Consider the following 17,084-nt stretch of genomic DNA (forward strand, 5'->3'; position numbering starts at 1 on the left):
TACATAAACCACATTTCAGGGCAGGCGCCATAGAGCGTTTGTTTTTCTTAACCTTACTGATATCTTGCTTGCCTGTTATGGCTTCGTAAGCTTGCATATCGTGCCTCTGTGGGTTTGTGTCTGTGTGTTTCACATGCTGTATTTAATTTTTATTTATTTATTCTGCCTGCTTTCTACAGAGAGAGAGAGAGAGAGAAGGCGTGGAGCTGGGTGGTTTGGAGGTGGTTGGGGAGGGTGTGGGAGGGGATGAGAGCAGGGAAACCGATCAGGATATATTATACGAAGACATTGATTTAAAAAAAAAAAATAGGGCTGTTGAACGAATAAAGAAAAATTCACCCAGTTTGTAGTTTCTATAGTTCCGTGAATCTTTTGACCTTGAAAAAAAAATAGGGCTGGAGGGATGGCTCAGTGGATATGGGGTTTGCTGTATAAGCCATGATTTTGATAACCCCAGGATCTGCAGTAGGAGGAGGGAGTCCTGACTTCCACAAGTTCACCATGCTACACGCACCCCTCCCCCTTTTCTGTTTATGTTTAGCACACAGTTTAAAGTTTTGCATATCTGTATTTATTTATTTCCTCCTTCCTTCCTTCCTTCCTTCCTTTCTCTCTCTTTCTTTCTTCTCTCTCTCTCTCTCTCTCCCTCTCTCTCTCTCTCTCTCTCTTTCTTTCTTTCTTTCGAGACAGGGTTTCTCTGTGTAGCCCTGGCTGTCCTGGAACTCACTCTGTAGACCAGGCTGGCCTCGAACTCAGAAATCTGCCTGCCTCTGCCTTCCGAGTGCTGGGATTAAAGGCGTGCGCCACCACGTCCGACTTCTGTATTACTTTCTAAGGAACATGTTGACTTTCAGGAATGTGTTTGGGAGCTGGAAAGATGGCTCGTTAGATAAAGTGCGTGTGAGGGTCTGACTTCAGATCCCTGGAGTCCATGCAGAGCTGGGCATAGCCATGCCCATCTGTAATCCCAGTGTTCCTATGAGGTGGAGACAGAATACACAGATACTCGAGGGTGGGTCACCCTACCCCAGTACACACACAACAGTGAACGAGAGACTGTGTCAAGCAAGGTTGAAGGTGAAGATCAGCATTGGAGGATGGCCTCTGACCTCCACACGCCTGCCCCGGCATGCACACGCTGGCCCTCACGCATGAGCGTGCATGCACAAAGATAACACAGAAAGCAGTGTTTTAAGGTACCACAAGGTTCGGAGAGACCGTTTGAGAATTTTCATTATGTAAACTCCTCCACAGATAGACACGGAGAACAAAGGAGACCTCGCTCCTCAAGCTGTCAGAGTTCCATTTCAGAAGCCACTGGCCATCAGTTGGCTAACGCCCCAAGAGGTGGAGGGTGGAGATCATCTCCAGGAGCCCACTCCCTCCTGCCACGGTAATGCCATGTAGAACACGCCACAGCATCCTCGGAACCTGCATCCCGTCATAGGGCAGGGTCCATGGTTCCTTAAACGCTCACAGACAGCTGTGAAAGTCTTCCTCCCCAGGTACTTGACATCTAACTGTCCTCAGGCCACTTGGGAGAAAACACAGCAAGTGACACGATGCATGTCATGGGGGAGGGGTGTTCTGGAAAGAGGGGAGCCTGACACTGAGCAAGGGACACATGTCAGAAACAGGGATGGCTAGCAAAATTAGGAAGGTCTCATTGTCCAGAAGTGCGACCTGGGAGCACAGGTCCCTGCGGAGGCAGCTGAGGATGCCCTCTGAACTTCATCTGGTCTTCCTTAGTCTCTCCATCGCTAGGAGCTTCCCTGGTTCACTTCTTAATCTTGGGCACTTAAAAAAAAATACATAGTTCTAGAAAGCAGGAGTCCCAGGAGATGCTGGGCTAGTTACATATGGGGCAGGTATTCTAGGGACAGCATGAAGGCAATGCGCAGAGGCACTGAAGACCGGCCCCGCATCCTGTTAGAGGAAAATTATGATAAACTGACGTGTAGGCTGTAGGACCTGGACCAGTCACTGAGAAAGATAAATGAAAATACATTTTAAAAGATAAGAAAATATTTAGGGAATTACATTGGAAAGTATGAAAATATCTGCCACATGGAAACAAAAATGGAATAACGAAGAACCAGATCTGAGCCTTATTAAGAAATCTAATGTGGCACACGTATTCAATTATAAACATTCCGTCCAAAATAAAGAAAAACAAGCAAACTAACCCAACCACACGGCATCTATGGGAGACAGCGTAAAGTTCAAAGACATAGCTGTCTCATATATCCTATGAATTCAAAGGGTGAAAGGAAATGACACCCCATGCCAACAGGCACTCCGACAAGAATGGCTACATTGCCACCAGACAAGATGGACATAAGCAGTCAGCCAGGCAGGGTGGCAAAAGTCTGTAATCCCAGCATTTCCTGTGGGCCATAAATCTGAGGCTAGCCTGGTCTACACTGTGACTCTCAGGTTTTAGCTGCTTCTGACAGATGGAAACTGGGAATGCTGGTACTGAACCACTCAACCCCACTCCATCACAGGGCCATGCACACCGATTCTCTCTACTGCCTATATCCAGTCTCTGTCGCTTCACTTCCCGCATCCCTGCTGACACCCACGCTCCTTCCTAGGGACATTTCCCCTGTGGAGTGGCCCTCTGTTTATCCCATGGGATTCAAGGAGCACTGTCACAGACCACACAGTCCAAAGGCATATCCCTGGTAGATGTTTGCTCCTCCCCTGCTTGTCTCCATGCACACAACCTGCCATCACCTCTCAGCCAAGCGTCTTCACATATTGTGGCAAGTGGCACCTGTCTGTACCGTGTCACTCCATCACAGACTGAGCTAGTCAGGAAACTGAGTCTCAGGCACAGGGTACGGAATAGGATCGAGGCCTGAAGGGAACTGGAATGGGCAGCAGTTCTAGGTCTTCAGGGGTCACAGAGAGCTTCCAATGGAGGCTGATGACGGCCTTCTCACCTGAAGGTGACACGGTTCTGTGCTTCGCAGACCACCCCTGGGGGCCATTGGAATCTGGCACACTTGGTGGCAGAAAACTGGTTCTAACCTGAGCCTTGAAGTGGGGGAAGACTGGCAATGCGAAGTGTACGTCAGATGGGGAGGACAGGGTCCTGTGGGTAAAATACAGGAGTGTAGCCAACCCAGAAAGTCTTAGTACCTCAGCAGCACGCATGATCCAGGAACCGGCGCAGCTGGATGGAGAGACAGGCACCTGTCCTGTCAAAGCTCTGAACCTAGGTCAGAAAGACTAAGGCCCCAGACCACACAGGAGGGGAGGAGAAGAGAGTGAAGGGGTATCACTTGCCAGTGATCTTCATCTCCAGATAGCTCTCTGGTTTTAGAAACCTCAGAGTGAGCAGGAGAAGGAAAAGGGCCCATGATGACACTGCAAGTCACTTGCATGTTGCAGCGAGGACAGAGGCTGGGGGTGGAGGAAGATGGGGTTCAAACAGCAAGAACACCGAGGAAGCCAGGTATGAGACAACCATGCTCCCAGCTGAGACACCACAAACTAAAATCAATTTGGGTGTCCTTGTCTACCCACCACCCTCATGCCAGCATGGACTCAGGCAACTACAGGGACCTTCCTCATTCTGGTCCTGTTTCTCAGGAAGGGGGCTAGGCCTGCAGGAAACAAACCTTAATCCATACAGGCAAGCAGGCAGATTTAGACAGCACAACCTTCTAGAAGCTGTCTGGGAACCTTCGAAGGTAACACCTTTGTCTGCAAGATTCTTCTGCCCTGCAGAATTACAGTATAACTTTTGACGGTGAGACTGCTCAACCTGACTGGCCCTGAGTCCCACGTTCTTCTGGTAGCAAGACTTTTTAAGGTTTTAAAAGTGGTTTTATGGATCTAAGCTTCATCCACAAACGATCTTCCTGGGAACCACCACTTCCTCTGTGGGATCCCACCCAGGGACATTCCGTTTCCCACCCAGCCAGAATTTTCTGTGTGACCACCTGAGAGCGCTGACCTCAGTTATAGGAGGACCTTTGGCCAAGTTTCCCAACTATTCTAATTTTGGCCTTTTTGTAAATAGAATCCTTTGAATTCATCTATAAGCTCATGAGTATGGTTGTGATATATCTTGTTAGTCCAAACCTTCCAGCCCTGAATATACAGCCCAATGATTTAAAATTCAGATTCACTTGAGAGCCAGGCACAGTGGTATGGGCTTGCAGTGCCAAACACTTAAGACTGGCATGTACTTTTAACGCAATGTGGGATTAATGTCAACATTGGTTTTCCTCCTTAAGTTGGACAGTGAGGCAATTTTTAAATAAGTTACTTTTTTTGAGATGCCTGTTTTAATAAAGTAACTTCCAATTACTAACCCTGGAGCCAAGTTGACCTAAATAAATAAATAAAGCAAGCAAGCCTAATGGTGACAGGGTGAGTGATTTTATAATTTCACAGCATGTATTATTCATTCCAGGAGAATGAAGACAGAGCAGATTGATATATAATTTGGGGACTTTAGCTTGAGCCAATGAATACTGAATTTCCAACTTTGGGAAATGTCCGATGTACTTTCAGAGTTATTCAGCTCCGATGATTGTGACCCAGGCCATTGGCTGTAGCCGTGTGTGTCATGTTACAATCACAGCAGCTACCACTGCACAAGCAGCCATGTCAAAGAGTATTGTTTCAATGCTACTTCTCTGCCAGGAAACTGCCTGCTCTTTTTCAAAGTCCATGGAGGTATATAGTTTTTTCAATTATGTTTCTTATATTTTCCTTTTATTTAATAAAAATTTTTAAATTTATTTAAAAAAAAAAAAAAAAACAAGGACTGGCATGTACTGATTGAATTCTCCCCAAGTAACACATCAGGAAACCATGTAAAAGGGGGAAAACAAACAAACAAACAAAGCCACAGGGCTGGCAAGATGGCTCAGCAGTTAAGAGCTCTTCCAGGAGATCCGGTTCAAGTCTCTGCACCTACATGCTGGTGCATCACGTCACCATCTTTAATTCTAGTCCCAGAGGATCCAATGCCACCTTCTGGTTTCTATGGGCACTACATATAGTACACAGATATATAAGCAGGCAAAGTATCCATATGCAAAAAATGAAAATAAAGGAAAAATTTAAAATCATTTTCGTTCACAGCAAGGTGTTTTAGGTAGAAGTTGTCAACTCAAATCTAACTAGCTTGATGGGTGTGACTTCATCCTCTGGACTCCATTTCCCCACTAAGGCTTTGTCTACAACAGGGGCTGGCAGCATGGCCTGTTAATGTGCACAGGCAGGGGACCATGGGCAAACCTTCCTAGTCCAGTGCTCTGGGCTGAGACTGTACACCTCTCTCCAGGACAGCTGCTCCTTTATGTCAACAAGGGCACTGGGGCTATGAGGGGATCTCCATGTTTGGGAAATGTCCACGTGGCTTTCAGTCTGAAGAGCTGTCAACCTCCAGAATCAAATCTACACCTAATGACCCCATCTAAAGACTCCAGGCTGGCAGGGACACTATCCTAAAATGTAGCCCTGAGCTTAGGAGAAGCCGTTTGGCCACTAAACAGTCCCTGCATTCTGCAGTACTTGCAAAACCCATTTTTAAGTTTATACTAGGGCCCAAATGCTCTTCTCGGTAAATTAGATTTTAGCACAGTTCCTGCTCTTTTGGAGCTCTCAGACAACAGACAGGGACATGGATCATTCCAGAATGAGTGCTGTGTGACTACTTCCCACCAATCCAAACACTCCTTCTTGCAGGGAGAAGGCAGGCACAAATGCAACGGAAACTTGTCAACTCAGTAGGTTTAGGAAGCTACAAGCCTAGTGACTCCCTTCCCACGGTTAGAGATGCAGCGCACAGTTGCCAAGGTCACTCCTCAGACGAGTGTTGAGAGGCTGTTGGTTAGGATGCTCTAGGGATGCTGGATGTAAGTAGTCACATGAGTTGGTGTGGGCTCTGTAATTAGTCCCAATAAACCAACAAGTTCACCGAACTAGACTTGAATGGTTTCTTGGGTATCCTATCTAGGTGAACGACATTTGTTCATGCCTCCCACAACAGAGAGAAATCAAACACAAGGATAAACCTAAGTGGAGAGAGGAGTACTTAGTCTAGTGTGACATTTTTACTGAAAATCAGCCTTGTGTGGCTGCGAGGAAGCCATTTCAGACAAGGAAAGGTGACTACAAGCCACGTGAGAGGCCGTGGGGTGCGGGGCCTGCAGGACCCAGTTCTAGGACAGTGAACAGAGGCTTTAGATGACATGAGGAACAAGGGAGGCAGGAGCAGCATCTGCTGCTGTAGTACACGAGGGGCAAGATGGCTGCTCATCAAAACGAAACGGCGTTTTACAAAGCAGAGTAGAGCATTTAAAAACAAAACAAAACACTGTAAAATAGAGGACACTGTCGGCCAACGTTTTAATTCACTGTTCAAAGGAACATTTATTACATGCAGAACCTGTCATTCACTTCACACATTAAGGTTTAACAGGTTAACGACATCTAAGCAAGGAGTACTGTAGAAAGCCCTTCTTCGCTGTTGAATTTCACATTTTTAGAAGTATTCAATACCTGCATGTACTGCTGACCACAAAGTTGCAGTCTGCTTTTTCTTTCCACCCTCTTAAGAGGTACCAAAAGGTCAGTCACTGGGTAATAATAGAAAGTGACAAATTTCACATTTGACTGTTGGAAAGTCTTCCTCAAATATCCAAAGCCACATCCTGCCATGCTTGCAGGCCAGTTCACTAACTGGAGTGCCTACCGAATATTAAGGCACACATCTGACCCAGACTCCAGGTGCTCAGCAGCCCCAGGGCTCTTTCAAAGTACTGAAGAGACGAGAGCAGGATCTAACAAGCGGACAGCATCTTTGTCCAGTGCTGTTCCAAAGAGGCGAGCATGAAAAGCAGGCAACGCCATGTTGGGGCAGACTAAGAACGTAAGTACCCAGGGCTCCAGGCCACCTCTGTTTCTGTCCTACTTCCTCTTGCTGACTATAGCTCAGTTTCACATAAGTGTTAAAAAGCCAGCCTCTATTGTTAGAGAGCCCGAGTCTTTATGACTACGTTTTCATCCCTCTACACTTACGCCTGGTAAGTGTCCCTGTGCTTAGGCACTAGGGACTGCAAAGTGGCACCGACACAAACCTCAGCACCTGCTCGCTCACTCACTCACCATGGATCAGGGATGTCCAGTTTCTCTTTTAATAGTCATAATTAAAATAAAATGCATCTAGGTTTCACACAGTCCCGCTTGTTAGTGGTGTGACTGTGCATGTATTGGGCTGAGTTTCTGCTTGCATATTTTAGATACTTCAGCATTACAGATGCCACTGGCCTATATCCCTGCGGCACTCCATACAACAGTGTAAATTAAATCTGCCAAGCATTCTATTATTGGCTTTATTTTTAAAGAACTACAATGCAATTATGTACAGTATACAAAGTTTGTCAAACTGAATATATATGGTCTTAGGCCATTACTACTATTTCACTCCAATTTGGATTTAAATATAATCAACTTACAGATCTGAAATGAAAGCACTGCTTAATGGTTTCAGATGCATTTTGGTATTGAATGTTTCAAGGCATTTTTAAAAACAATAAATTACGATTTTAATGAAGTAATCTGTGACTACAGCTGCTTACAGACAGCAGGCAGAATATGACCTTAACTGGTAACTGTTATTGACAAGTCTATGAATTAAGAGTACTAATCCTTTCTAGTTTAAAACAAGCAAAACTAATAGTACAGAGTACTTGAATATAACCTTAATGGTCTAACAAACCTTCCAAATGGAAGGAGATACAAAATAAAGTCCATAGATCCAATTTAACGTGTACAGATACTCTTTAGCATCATGGACTCACCAGGTCAGTTCACCAACTTTGGGCTAACCCACCTGATACACACTAAGTGGGTGAGCTCTCGATGGCTAAAGCTATGGTTTCAGAGACCCCTGGAGCAGCCATAGACACATAGTGGCACAAACCATGGCTGTACTGACCCCCTTTCTGCTCTTTAACACTGATATTTCAGGGTTCCCTTGCTATCATGAGCCTGACTACAGATGATTTCCTTGGAGACATGCAGCTAAACCAAATTAAGAATATTAAATCTCCTAGAAATGGGCTCATATAGGAAGTATTTGTTTACTAAACTGAAAAGTTTAATTTTAAAAATATCTGCAGTCTTTTTGAAATGCAAGGCACCAGCAGGAGCGGACACCCCAGCCAGAGTGACTGAGGAGAATGGAGCTGATGACTCGTCTGTCCTCTGTGGATCAGAGTACTTCCTCTTCCTGTCTATGCAACATCTTCCAGATAGTCAGCAACATCACTGAGCTGGGAAACAGTCAGGTCTTGTGTGAGGTCATCGAGCTTTGTTGTCCAAAAGAAAGAGAAAAATCAGTATATGCAAAGTCAGAATCAATCTGTATATTGTTAGAATTCAAATGTACAATTTATAAAAATATAATTCATCTTTTAAAGCCTGCTTAGGGAGGCCAGCCCTGGACTAGAGATGGCTGATAGGGAACAGGGACACTAGGTGAGAACACGTCTCCTCTGCAAACCCTGTGACATCTCTCACTCTGTTCATCTGGCCCTTTGTGTCTTTGTTATTCTTTGGATATAGGAAATGTTAAAAATAGAATCTCCTCAAATAAACCACCCTGCTCCTCTCCTATGGCCAAACAGCAGTCTTGGTATATAACTTTCTGTCACAAAGAAAATTATAATTATTGTACATAACCTTAACTAAAGTTGTTGTATTGTTTAAAAAGAAAATCAAAAAAAGCCCACACATTGCAAAATCCAGAATCCTTTGGATCTGTGTGTTTTTTACTAATTGTTATTAAATAATGAATTCATTAAGGTAATCCATTTTATTTGTAAAACAACTGAATACTGTATTATAGCTAATTTTAGACTAGAGACAAGAGCGGGGAGGGGAGGGAGAACTATAAATAAAGAAGATCTGTCATCATCTGCAGGGGACGTCAGTCTGCTGGGGTTTTAGGTTTTCAGCAAACGGGGCTGCACTGCTTGCTTCCCTTTGCCACTGAGCTGCTGGTGTACAGTGCTGCTGCTGACTCTTGTGTGGCTCTCTGCTCTGCTCAGCCTCTTAGTCTGCTTTCATAGCTTACGGTGGCCTCCTTTGTATTTTCTACGCACTTTGATCAAGCTTGCTGCAAACAATGCCAATGCAATTTCTTCCCTCGCTAGTTGGATGTTTATTCTCTCTCTTGCCCGACCGCTCTGGCTAGACTCTCCCGCACAGTGGTAAATCATGGTGGTCAAAGTCTGAAAACAGTCGTTGTTTTCCTTCCTCTTGCCTCCCTTCTCAGTTGCTGCTGGCTGCTGCTGGGGAGCAAGCCAAGCCTCACGACTGCTACCTGAGTGCTCTATAGCCCAGCGAGCCTGCTTGTCTCTGTTTTGAAATCTGTGCTATTACCAAGAAGATGAGTTAGCAACTGACCTCTAACATGAATTCCATTACAAATGCTACACAAAAATAATGCTCAGTATAGTCTTTGATAAGACTTCAAACTGTTTTTTGACTCTTCTGGATGATGACTGGTATAAAGGTAAGAGAAGAACCATCTGTTTGCTTATATCCGGGGATAGTAATTACAGACGCTCTCTCCCCTGGTATCATTTAAGTGTTAACATTTTCACCTTATAAAAGAAACTGGTAAAGCTGGGCATAGTGGTAGCACTTGGAAGGCAAAAGGCAGGCAGATCTCTGTGAGTTCCAGAACAGTCAGAGACTGAATCTAAAAAAAACAAACAACAACAACAAAAAACCCCAAAAAACAAAAAACCCCACCTCCCAAACAAACAAGAAACTAAAAAACAATCAAGAACACTGGAAAAAAACAAACCACACCAACAACAAGAAACTGAGATGACAACTGGCTTCTGAAAGGTGGAGGCTAGAGACCTGGTTCAAGGTCGGGGCTTGCCTTTACTACATAGTAAGTTCAAGGACCCTATCTCAAAAAATCCAAACCAGACAACAAAGGAACTCAATACAATAAAAATAACAAACTCAAAATGTCCTTACTCCTTCCAAAATACCATCTTTCTTGAAGGCCTTCTCCTGGTGTGATAATCGGAACTCAGCTTACACCCACCTTTTTTGAAGGGCATCTTCTAGTTATCTCATGACACGAGAAGGCAGACCCACCCAAGATGTGAGCAACAGAGATGCTGCAGCTCATCTCTGTTGGGTGAAAAACTCCAGCGTGGACCTTAACAGTGGATGCCTGGCTTTAACCTCAAATCCAGGCTGTTTCCTTTTGCTCTCCTGCCTTGGGTAGCCTGAGATGACCAGAAGACCACCCTACCCCCCACCTTTCCCAGGAAACAGGACCTCACCTGTGACCCTAAGAGAGGGAACATCTGACTCGAGTCCTGATCGCTTGTGGTCACTCTTAACCAGAAGCAAGCCCAGAGAGGCCTGTCAGAGCACAAGTACCAGCTAACGGATAGCTGAGTCTCACAGACCCTTAAAGGTTCGCTTCAGACTTGGAACATGTAAGTGTCATGAACCTTTGTGATTTTCAACCATATTTTACTAGTCATCTATATTTCCTAGGCCTCACAAGTCATCAAGTGGACAGACACACCCAGACTGCGGCCCCTTACTTTATCACTGGTGTTCACGTCCTCTACTCCCATGGAAAGGTCTTCTTCAATCTCTTCACCAATACTTAGCTCACTTTTTTCTGAGCGATGGCTAGCACTAATTAAAAGAGAGGAAAACGACAAAGAACTCTGAAGAACAACTCCCATTACTCAAACTTCCCAGAGATTCCGAATCCTCTAAATAACATACAAACCCAACATTAAACATCAACTTCACATATGTCATTTAAGAAAGCTGACATGGGCAGCAGAGGCGATCACACGGAAAACCTGGATTTCTCAAATGCCACTCGCCACATGCTATTCCTATCTCTAAAACACAGTATAATAAATTATAGTAATAAATAGAAATCTCTAAGCAAAAGAAAAGTGTCAAAATACCCAGACATGCAATTTGAATTTTCTAATCCTATTTATAACAAATATTACTTTCCCATTAATAGGCAATTCATACAAGAAAGTTACCTCAAACAAAATGTTAAGTAATGTCATGCCGAAGAAGGCAGTTTTGCTTAAAGTCAAACTCAGATGATTCCCACCCCCAAAGACAAAAATGTGCCTTAGATAAGCTAGCGACTTGGTTTTGAGTGACAGGCTAACAACAACTCGGCCACTTCTTTATTCTTTCCAACCCCTGCCCCCAACACAGTGTACATACTCATCTGTATTGTACTGTAAGATGAAGAAGTCACTCCAAAATATAATTTTGGATTAACTATCTTTCTGTACTTTCAATCAACATGAAAAAGAGAATTAAACACCAAATAAACCCAATGTAATTTTGCCATATCTGTATTCAGAAAGTATTTAAAGATTTACATATTCACCTCAAGGTGTTTCTTACCTATTAAAATCATCAGCATAGTCCTCATCTTCTCCAGTGCCTGGCAATGAGTTTTTAAAAAGGAACATGTTAAATAGATTATTTAAAATACTTAAATAAGCATGTTTACTGCAAAACAACATATTAACTGAATATTCATGAAAACGTAAGTACTACAGAAGTATTTAAATGTTTTGCAGATTTATTTATTTTATATGCATGAATATTCTGCTTGCATATATAGTATGTATGTGTGGCATGTGTGGAGTCCCTGGAAGCAGCCACCATGCGGAAGGAGGCTGTGAAATGAACCTGGCCCTCTGCAAGAGCAACACTCTTAACCAGTGAGCCATCTTTCCAGCCTCAGGAATTGTATTTTTAGCACATAAAATGAAGGCAGATAAGAAAAGGTGTTCAAGGGGTCGCATCAGAGGCTAACTAGTGAGTACCCTGTCTGTTCTAGGTTCAGGAGGTGGCTTAATCGTGGGGAAACTCACCATGATGCACCCCTGGGGCCTAATGAAGCACAGCTCTGGGGGTAGCTCAATAGCAGAACACTTTCCCAACATGTTCATGGATCTGACCTCTAGCCTCTTCACCACAAAAACAGAAAAAGTGACACAGCAGCAAGGTACCATTCAACTTCTCTAGTCATCCCGTTTCCAGCTGCCATGACCTTCAACTCAGTAGTTCATTGAAGATTTTAAAAACAATCAGAAAGTGTGAAGAGGCAATAGAGCATGCATGTGGGCCTATCACCCAAAGAGGTGCTTCGAGCCCTTCTGTGGTCACATCCAAGCACAACCAGGCCTGAACCACAAAGTTCTGAATTCATAGGGTTTGATGCACGCGAGGTTCCAAATGCAGTCACCACAGGAGCTGTGCTACTAATGTAGAAGGACCTTAAGCTCCCTCACATACACAAGCTCTCAGTGACAACTAACTGCAAATTAGCTGTTTCCCGATGGCTTTTAGAGCAGCCAAGGAAAGATGCTGGAGAAACAAGACAACCACTGCCAATGGGAAAGAATGGCAGCTGGGCAGTGCACAGGAAGTATCTGAGAGGCTAGAGGAGGCTGCAGGGCAGGAAAACCCTGGCTGGAAAGTTAACTGCTCAGAGCTGCTGCCTATACTATCCTAGGTCTGCTAAAACATGGGACCAGACCAGAGGAGGATCCAAGCCCTAGAGGGGGCAGAGCACTCTTACAGAAGCTTATTAGTCATCTATCACACTCTGGGTGACTCTTAGAGGTCTCCCACAGCACAGCAATTAACACAGAGGGGCTTTCCACTGTACAATAAAGCAAAGGGGGCATGGTGGGTGAGACAAAGAACTCTGAGGCAGCGTACACTGAAATCTATGGTGGAGATAGACAGATTCCAGGAAGATGTGTTCCTGAAGGGAAGTGAAGCCTGACGCAGTGAAGACCATGTCTGCGACAACCACTGTGGAGCAAAACGGGCTGGCGGTACACAAGAGTGACCTGGTGTCTTTTCTCACAAGGAGAACGGTAGGTAGGCGAGGCAAGACTGGAAGTTAAAGGCAACAGAAAGCCGCGTAGGTAGCAAAGCTGTAGCTCACTGGGGCGAGGGCCCCAGTGGCAGGTGAGAAAGGCTCGGCATAGGGTGAGGAGCAGACTCTCTGCTGGAGCCCCTGAAGAGAAGTAACAGGCAGGGACAAATTTCTAGGTTGCTCTTCTCTGGACTAAGGAAGCTGTCTCTATCTCCTGCCACAAAAGCTAAGGGGCTGCAAGAGCTTGAGAGAAAGCAGGCAGTGTCGGGTCCTCCTGGGCAGAGAGGAGGGAGATGTCCTGGTAACAAACCCCAGCCTTGGCTGGTCTGCAAGTGCCACTAGACAAACAATGGTCCCAGCTGACTGCTGTGTCTCCAAGAACTAAGAATACGATGGAGGAAGCCAAGTCAGGATAGCGGGCAGCTGGGGCTGCAGTGTGGATCCATGAAAAGCTAAATGAATGATCTGCCTTCTGACATCTGTAGTTAGTTCAAACTCAAAATATTTACTGACTACTGTGCTACCACACGCAAGAAGTGATGATCTGGAAAGAGTACATTTAACAGAACATATACTAAATGAGAGGCTGGTACATGCTGCCCACAGCCAGTGACTTTGACTTCTTCCTTCTGTCTATGTGAGCTCTGTCTCAGCCTTTATCTCCGTCACCTGGCCTTTATCTCCGTCACTTGTTCCTTTTGCATTCATTCTTGCACCTGACCAATATTAGCCAATGAGCTAAGAAAGAATAATTTCTGTATTTTGAAATATAATTTTTTTTGATATTTTGTGTAATTTTAAAAATTAATCTTTATTTTTTATGTGTTTGGGTGTTCAGCTTGCAGGTGTGTCAGGTTGTCTGGCTGCTGCCCTTAGAGGGTGTCAGATCCCCTGGAATTAGAGTCATGATATGGACAGTTGTGAGCTGCCACGTAAATGCTGGGAATTGAACCCAGGTCGTCCTCCGAAAGAGCAGCTAGGGCTTTTAAGCACCAGGCCACTTTTCAAACCCATAAACATTAAAACAAAAATAAAATAACAAACACTACAAAACATGTGCTAGAGATGGTTTCCCGGGGCTTGCCAAAACTGACCTGCTACTCTACAGGGTATTTCACGGTTTACTACCCTTGCTGTAAACAGGAAGCGCCCACTTATAAACATGACATCTGTAAAGTTTTGTTTCTTTCTACCTTTCCTATAAATCACGCATCCTTATGTAATGTATAGCCTGTCTTAACATGGAAAATGGAAAATGATTAGCACAGTGAAGTTTGCTAATGTATTTTTGCTTCAGTTTTGTGGTACAAACAAGCGCGACTGTCCTAGAAGACTTCAGGTATTCACAACATTATCCTACCTGTCGTCACTGTGGTGGACGTTATTCTCTAGAAGGGTCATCTACCTAACACGGTCTCATGCAACCCAGCTAGCCTCAAATTCAGAGATCTACCTGGCTCTGCCTCCCAAATGCTAAAGTCAAAGTCGTGGGCCACAAGGCTAGCTCATTTGCCTACGTTTTATTTGTTAAAGTAAAATAGATGGTGTTGAAAGGCTTTATTTTAAAACTGTTCCTATGAAATCCCATTCCCCTGAAACAATATTTAAATCGTGCCCAAGGAGAGCACATGACATCCTGAAGGCTAGATCTAGGTGATCCATCAAGACTCCAGAAGCTCACACTAGCTGTAGAACAGAGCAGTCTGTTTCTCTGAGTAACAACAAAAGCAGTTTCTTCCTAGGGGAGAGCTGTACATCACTGACAGTATCCTACCTGAACCGCGTAGGTACCACAGCTATATGCACAGTCTTGTCATGCATATTACAGCAGAAACCTAGGTCAAATGACAGTGTTGCAGTCTGAACAACTACCTACTTCTATAGGACCTGATGCCGCCCTACTATGCCGCCCTGTACAACACCCAATCTCAACTCAAGATGTATGTACTACAAAGCCACCAGAGGGGGAAATGAAGCAGTGACCTGCCATTTTATTTGCTCCAACAGCCCACAGTTAGAGCTGTCTTCAGCAGAGCAGGGAACCCACGCTTTAATAAAAGAACAAGAATGATGAAAGAGGGAGCCCAACAAAAGCTTGGCACCAGGTGAACCACCACAAGGTGAAGCACAATATCACAATGAGGAGACAGAGCAGCACCTAAGGTGTCATGATCAAAGAAGGAGGCAAAAATGCACTAAGATGCTAGGATAAAGAGCTCCCTGCAGATGTGACCACACCTAGTGGGGAGGAAGAAGAGCAGGCCCACCAAGCCAGCAAGGCGGTGACCAGGAGGCCCCGAGGAAGGGCAGCACTGGCCACTCAGCAGTTACCCAGCAGGCCTCCAGGGCACTGTGAGGAACAAAAGTGAGGCAGCTCAGAGAACATCTACTCTGCAAAGGAAACAACCGACACACAAAGGAAAGCAGCAGGTGAGGCCCTGCATCAGGCTATTTGCTGTTGTGTATAGACATGGACATCCGTGCAGTCTTCAAACCGAGCTACATGTTATTGTTCCCACTTAACAGAGAAGAAACAAAGGCACTGTTTACCCCAAGTTGGGGCCACAGCTGGAATCTTCACATAATTCTCTCTGTCTTTCACCTGGGTGCTGCGCACTATTTAGAGTGGTTGCCCAGAAACAGGAGAGAGACTCTGTGCTGCCCCATGACATACCCAAGGTTATAAACTGAACAGAGTACATGGTACTTTCTCCCAGCCTGCCTGAGAAGCAGTGTTCTAAACCCCCCAGAGTTCAATGCTCTCACAACAGAGCAACTCAGCATCACATCAATCTGCAGAGGGCAGGAGATGGCTAAGTGCCCCGGCTGTACCATTTCCTTCAGGTCAGTGAGAAAGTAAGGGTCTCTTGAGGTCCCTGTGTTACACCAGTCTGCAGTGTGCCCACAACTCGGTTCCATGCACACTGGTCCTCTACCTCCCACAGAAATCTGTTTACTTACACCTGCTCCAAATAACACAGCAGCCCACAGTTGTCCTCTCACAAGTGTGAGCCTTGCACTAGTCTGACTCCCTGTGGTCTGGATCTTGTATTCAGCACCCAGAGGCATCCCTTAACCCACTCTTAACCAAAACCTTCCGTTACACAGCTCTGACTACATCAGCCTCTTCTGAAGGTCTTTCCTGAAAGCCCAGGCCAGGGGCAGTCCCCAACTATGGTCTGAATACCACCAAACCAAGGTCTATCCAGCTGTTGCTACAGTTACCCCCTAGTGTAGGGCTGAACTCAACACATGCCAGTTCCCCAGTATCTGCTGAACAGCAGCAGGAAGGTTCTCTCTGTAGACTTTAATCTGGAAGACGATCTCACCAATCATACTAAAACTGAAATCTAGTTACCTAGCCCAAGTGATCCAATCTTCTCACCAACCAATTTCAGATCCTTCAGGACCGTGCTTCCTCTTTTACCTGTGGACAGGAAAAAATACTTGTACGAAAGGAACTCAGAACAACATTCTCTAAGCCCATCAACTTCTCTTTTGGGTGGGACATCTCTACCCCTAAGAATGCAGAAAAAACCTAGAACAGAAATTATAAAATCAACACAGGCTAGAATCATGTACTATTATTCCCTGGGTATCTATTTTTAGTAAAAGGTAAAGGATTTATGCGTGGAGAAACCAGATTTTACTATTCTTTGTTAGATCACAATTATCAAAATAAAAACGTACACAAAACCCCATACTGTGAAGTCCAAGTGATGTACTTCAGTTGACCTGCTGATTAAATACTGAACTGACTGTGATGGGGTGAGGTTCACAGATGCTTCTAAAAGACTTGCAGCATTGCCCCAGGGGTAGGATGAGAGGATAGAATGACAGTGCAGGAGGCTGGCTACTACCACCCTACATGGGGCTAGCAACCTCTCCATGGATCTCATACTCACAGCACCCAAGGTCCTGACGGCAGAGTGAGGCCTAAAATGATCACTCTATGCCATAACTTCTTTAAGAAATTAAGTTATTTTAAAGGTCCATGAAAAATTTGTGGAATGGGACAGCATCTAACACTCATCCTAAGTTGCCAATATTACAGTCAAAACTCCACTAGAGAGACCTAACCTACTAAATTTCACAGTGTGGCAAGCAGTACCATAGAACATTATTTGCCTTCCCTAGT

The 17,084-nt window shown here is 44.8% G+C and overlaps 1 protein-coding gene across 3 annotated transcripts in view; it reads right to left on the reverse strand.

Moving 5' to 3' along the window:
• Positions 1-6,219: 6,219 nt before the first annotated feature.
• Fgfr1op (FGFR1 oncogene partner) overlaps positions 6,220-17,084 on the reverse strand; it is a 31,025-nt gene continuing 20,160 nt past the window's right edge. For 2 of the 3 annotated variants that reach the window (XM_021221350.2, XM_029533120.1), the window contains 4 exons: positions 16,305-16,373; positions 11,455-11,494; positions 10,611-10,707; positions 6,220-8,339 (listed from right to left, as the gene is read on the reverse strand). In XM_021221350.2, coding sequence (XP_021077009.1) covers positions 8,265-8,339; positions 10,611-10,707; positions 11,455-11,494; positions 16,305-16,373 — 281 coding nt within the window. In that variant the 3' untranslated portion in view covers positions 6,220-8,264. The remainder of the gene's footprint in view (positions 8,340-10,610; positions 10,708-11,454; positions 11,495-16,304; positions 16,374-17,084) is intronic. The other variant, XM_029533119.1, reaches the window with a different exon arrangement.

Source organism: Mus pahari, chromosome 21 (genome assembly GCF_900095145.1).
Source record: "Mus pahari chromosome 21, PAHARI_EIJ_v1.1, whole genome shotgun sequence".
Taxonomy (NCBI): domain Eukaryota; kingdom Metazoa; phylum Chordata; class Mammalia; order Rodentia; family Muridae; genus Mus; species Mus pahari.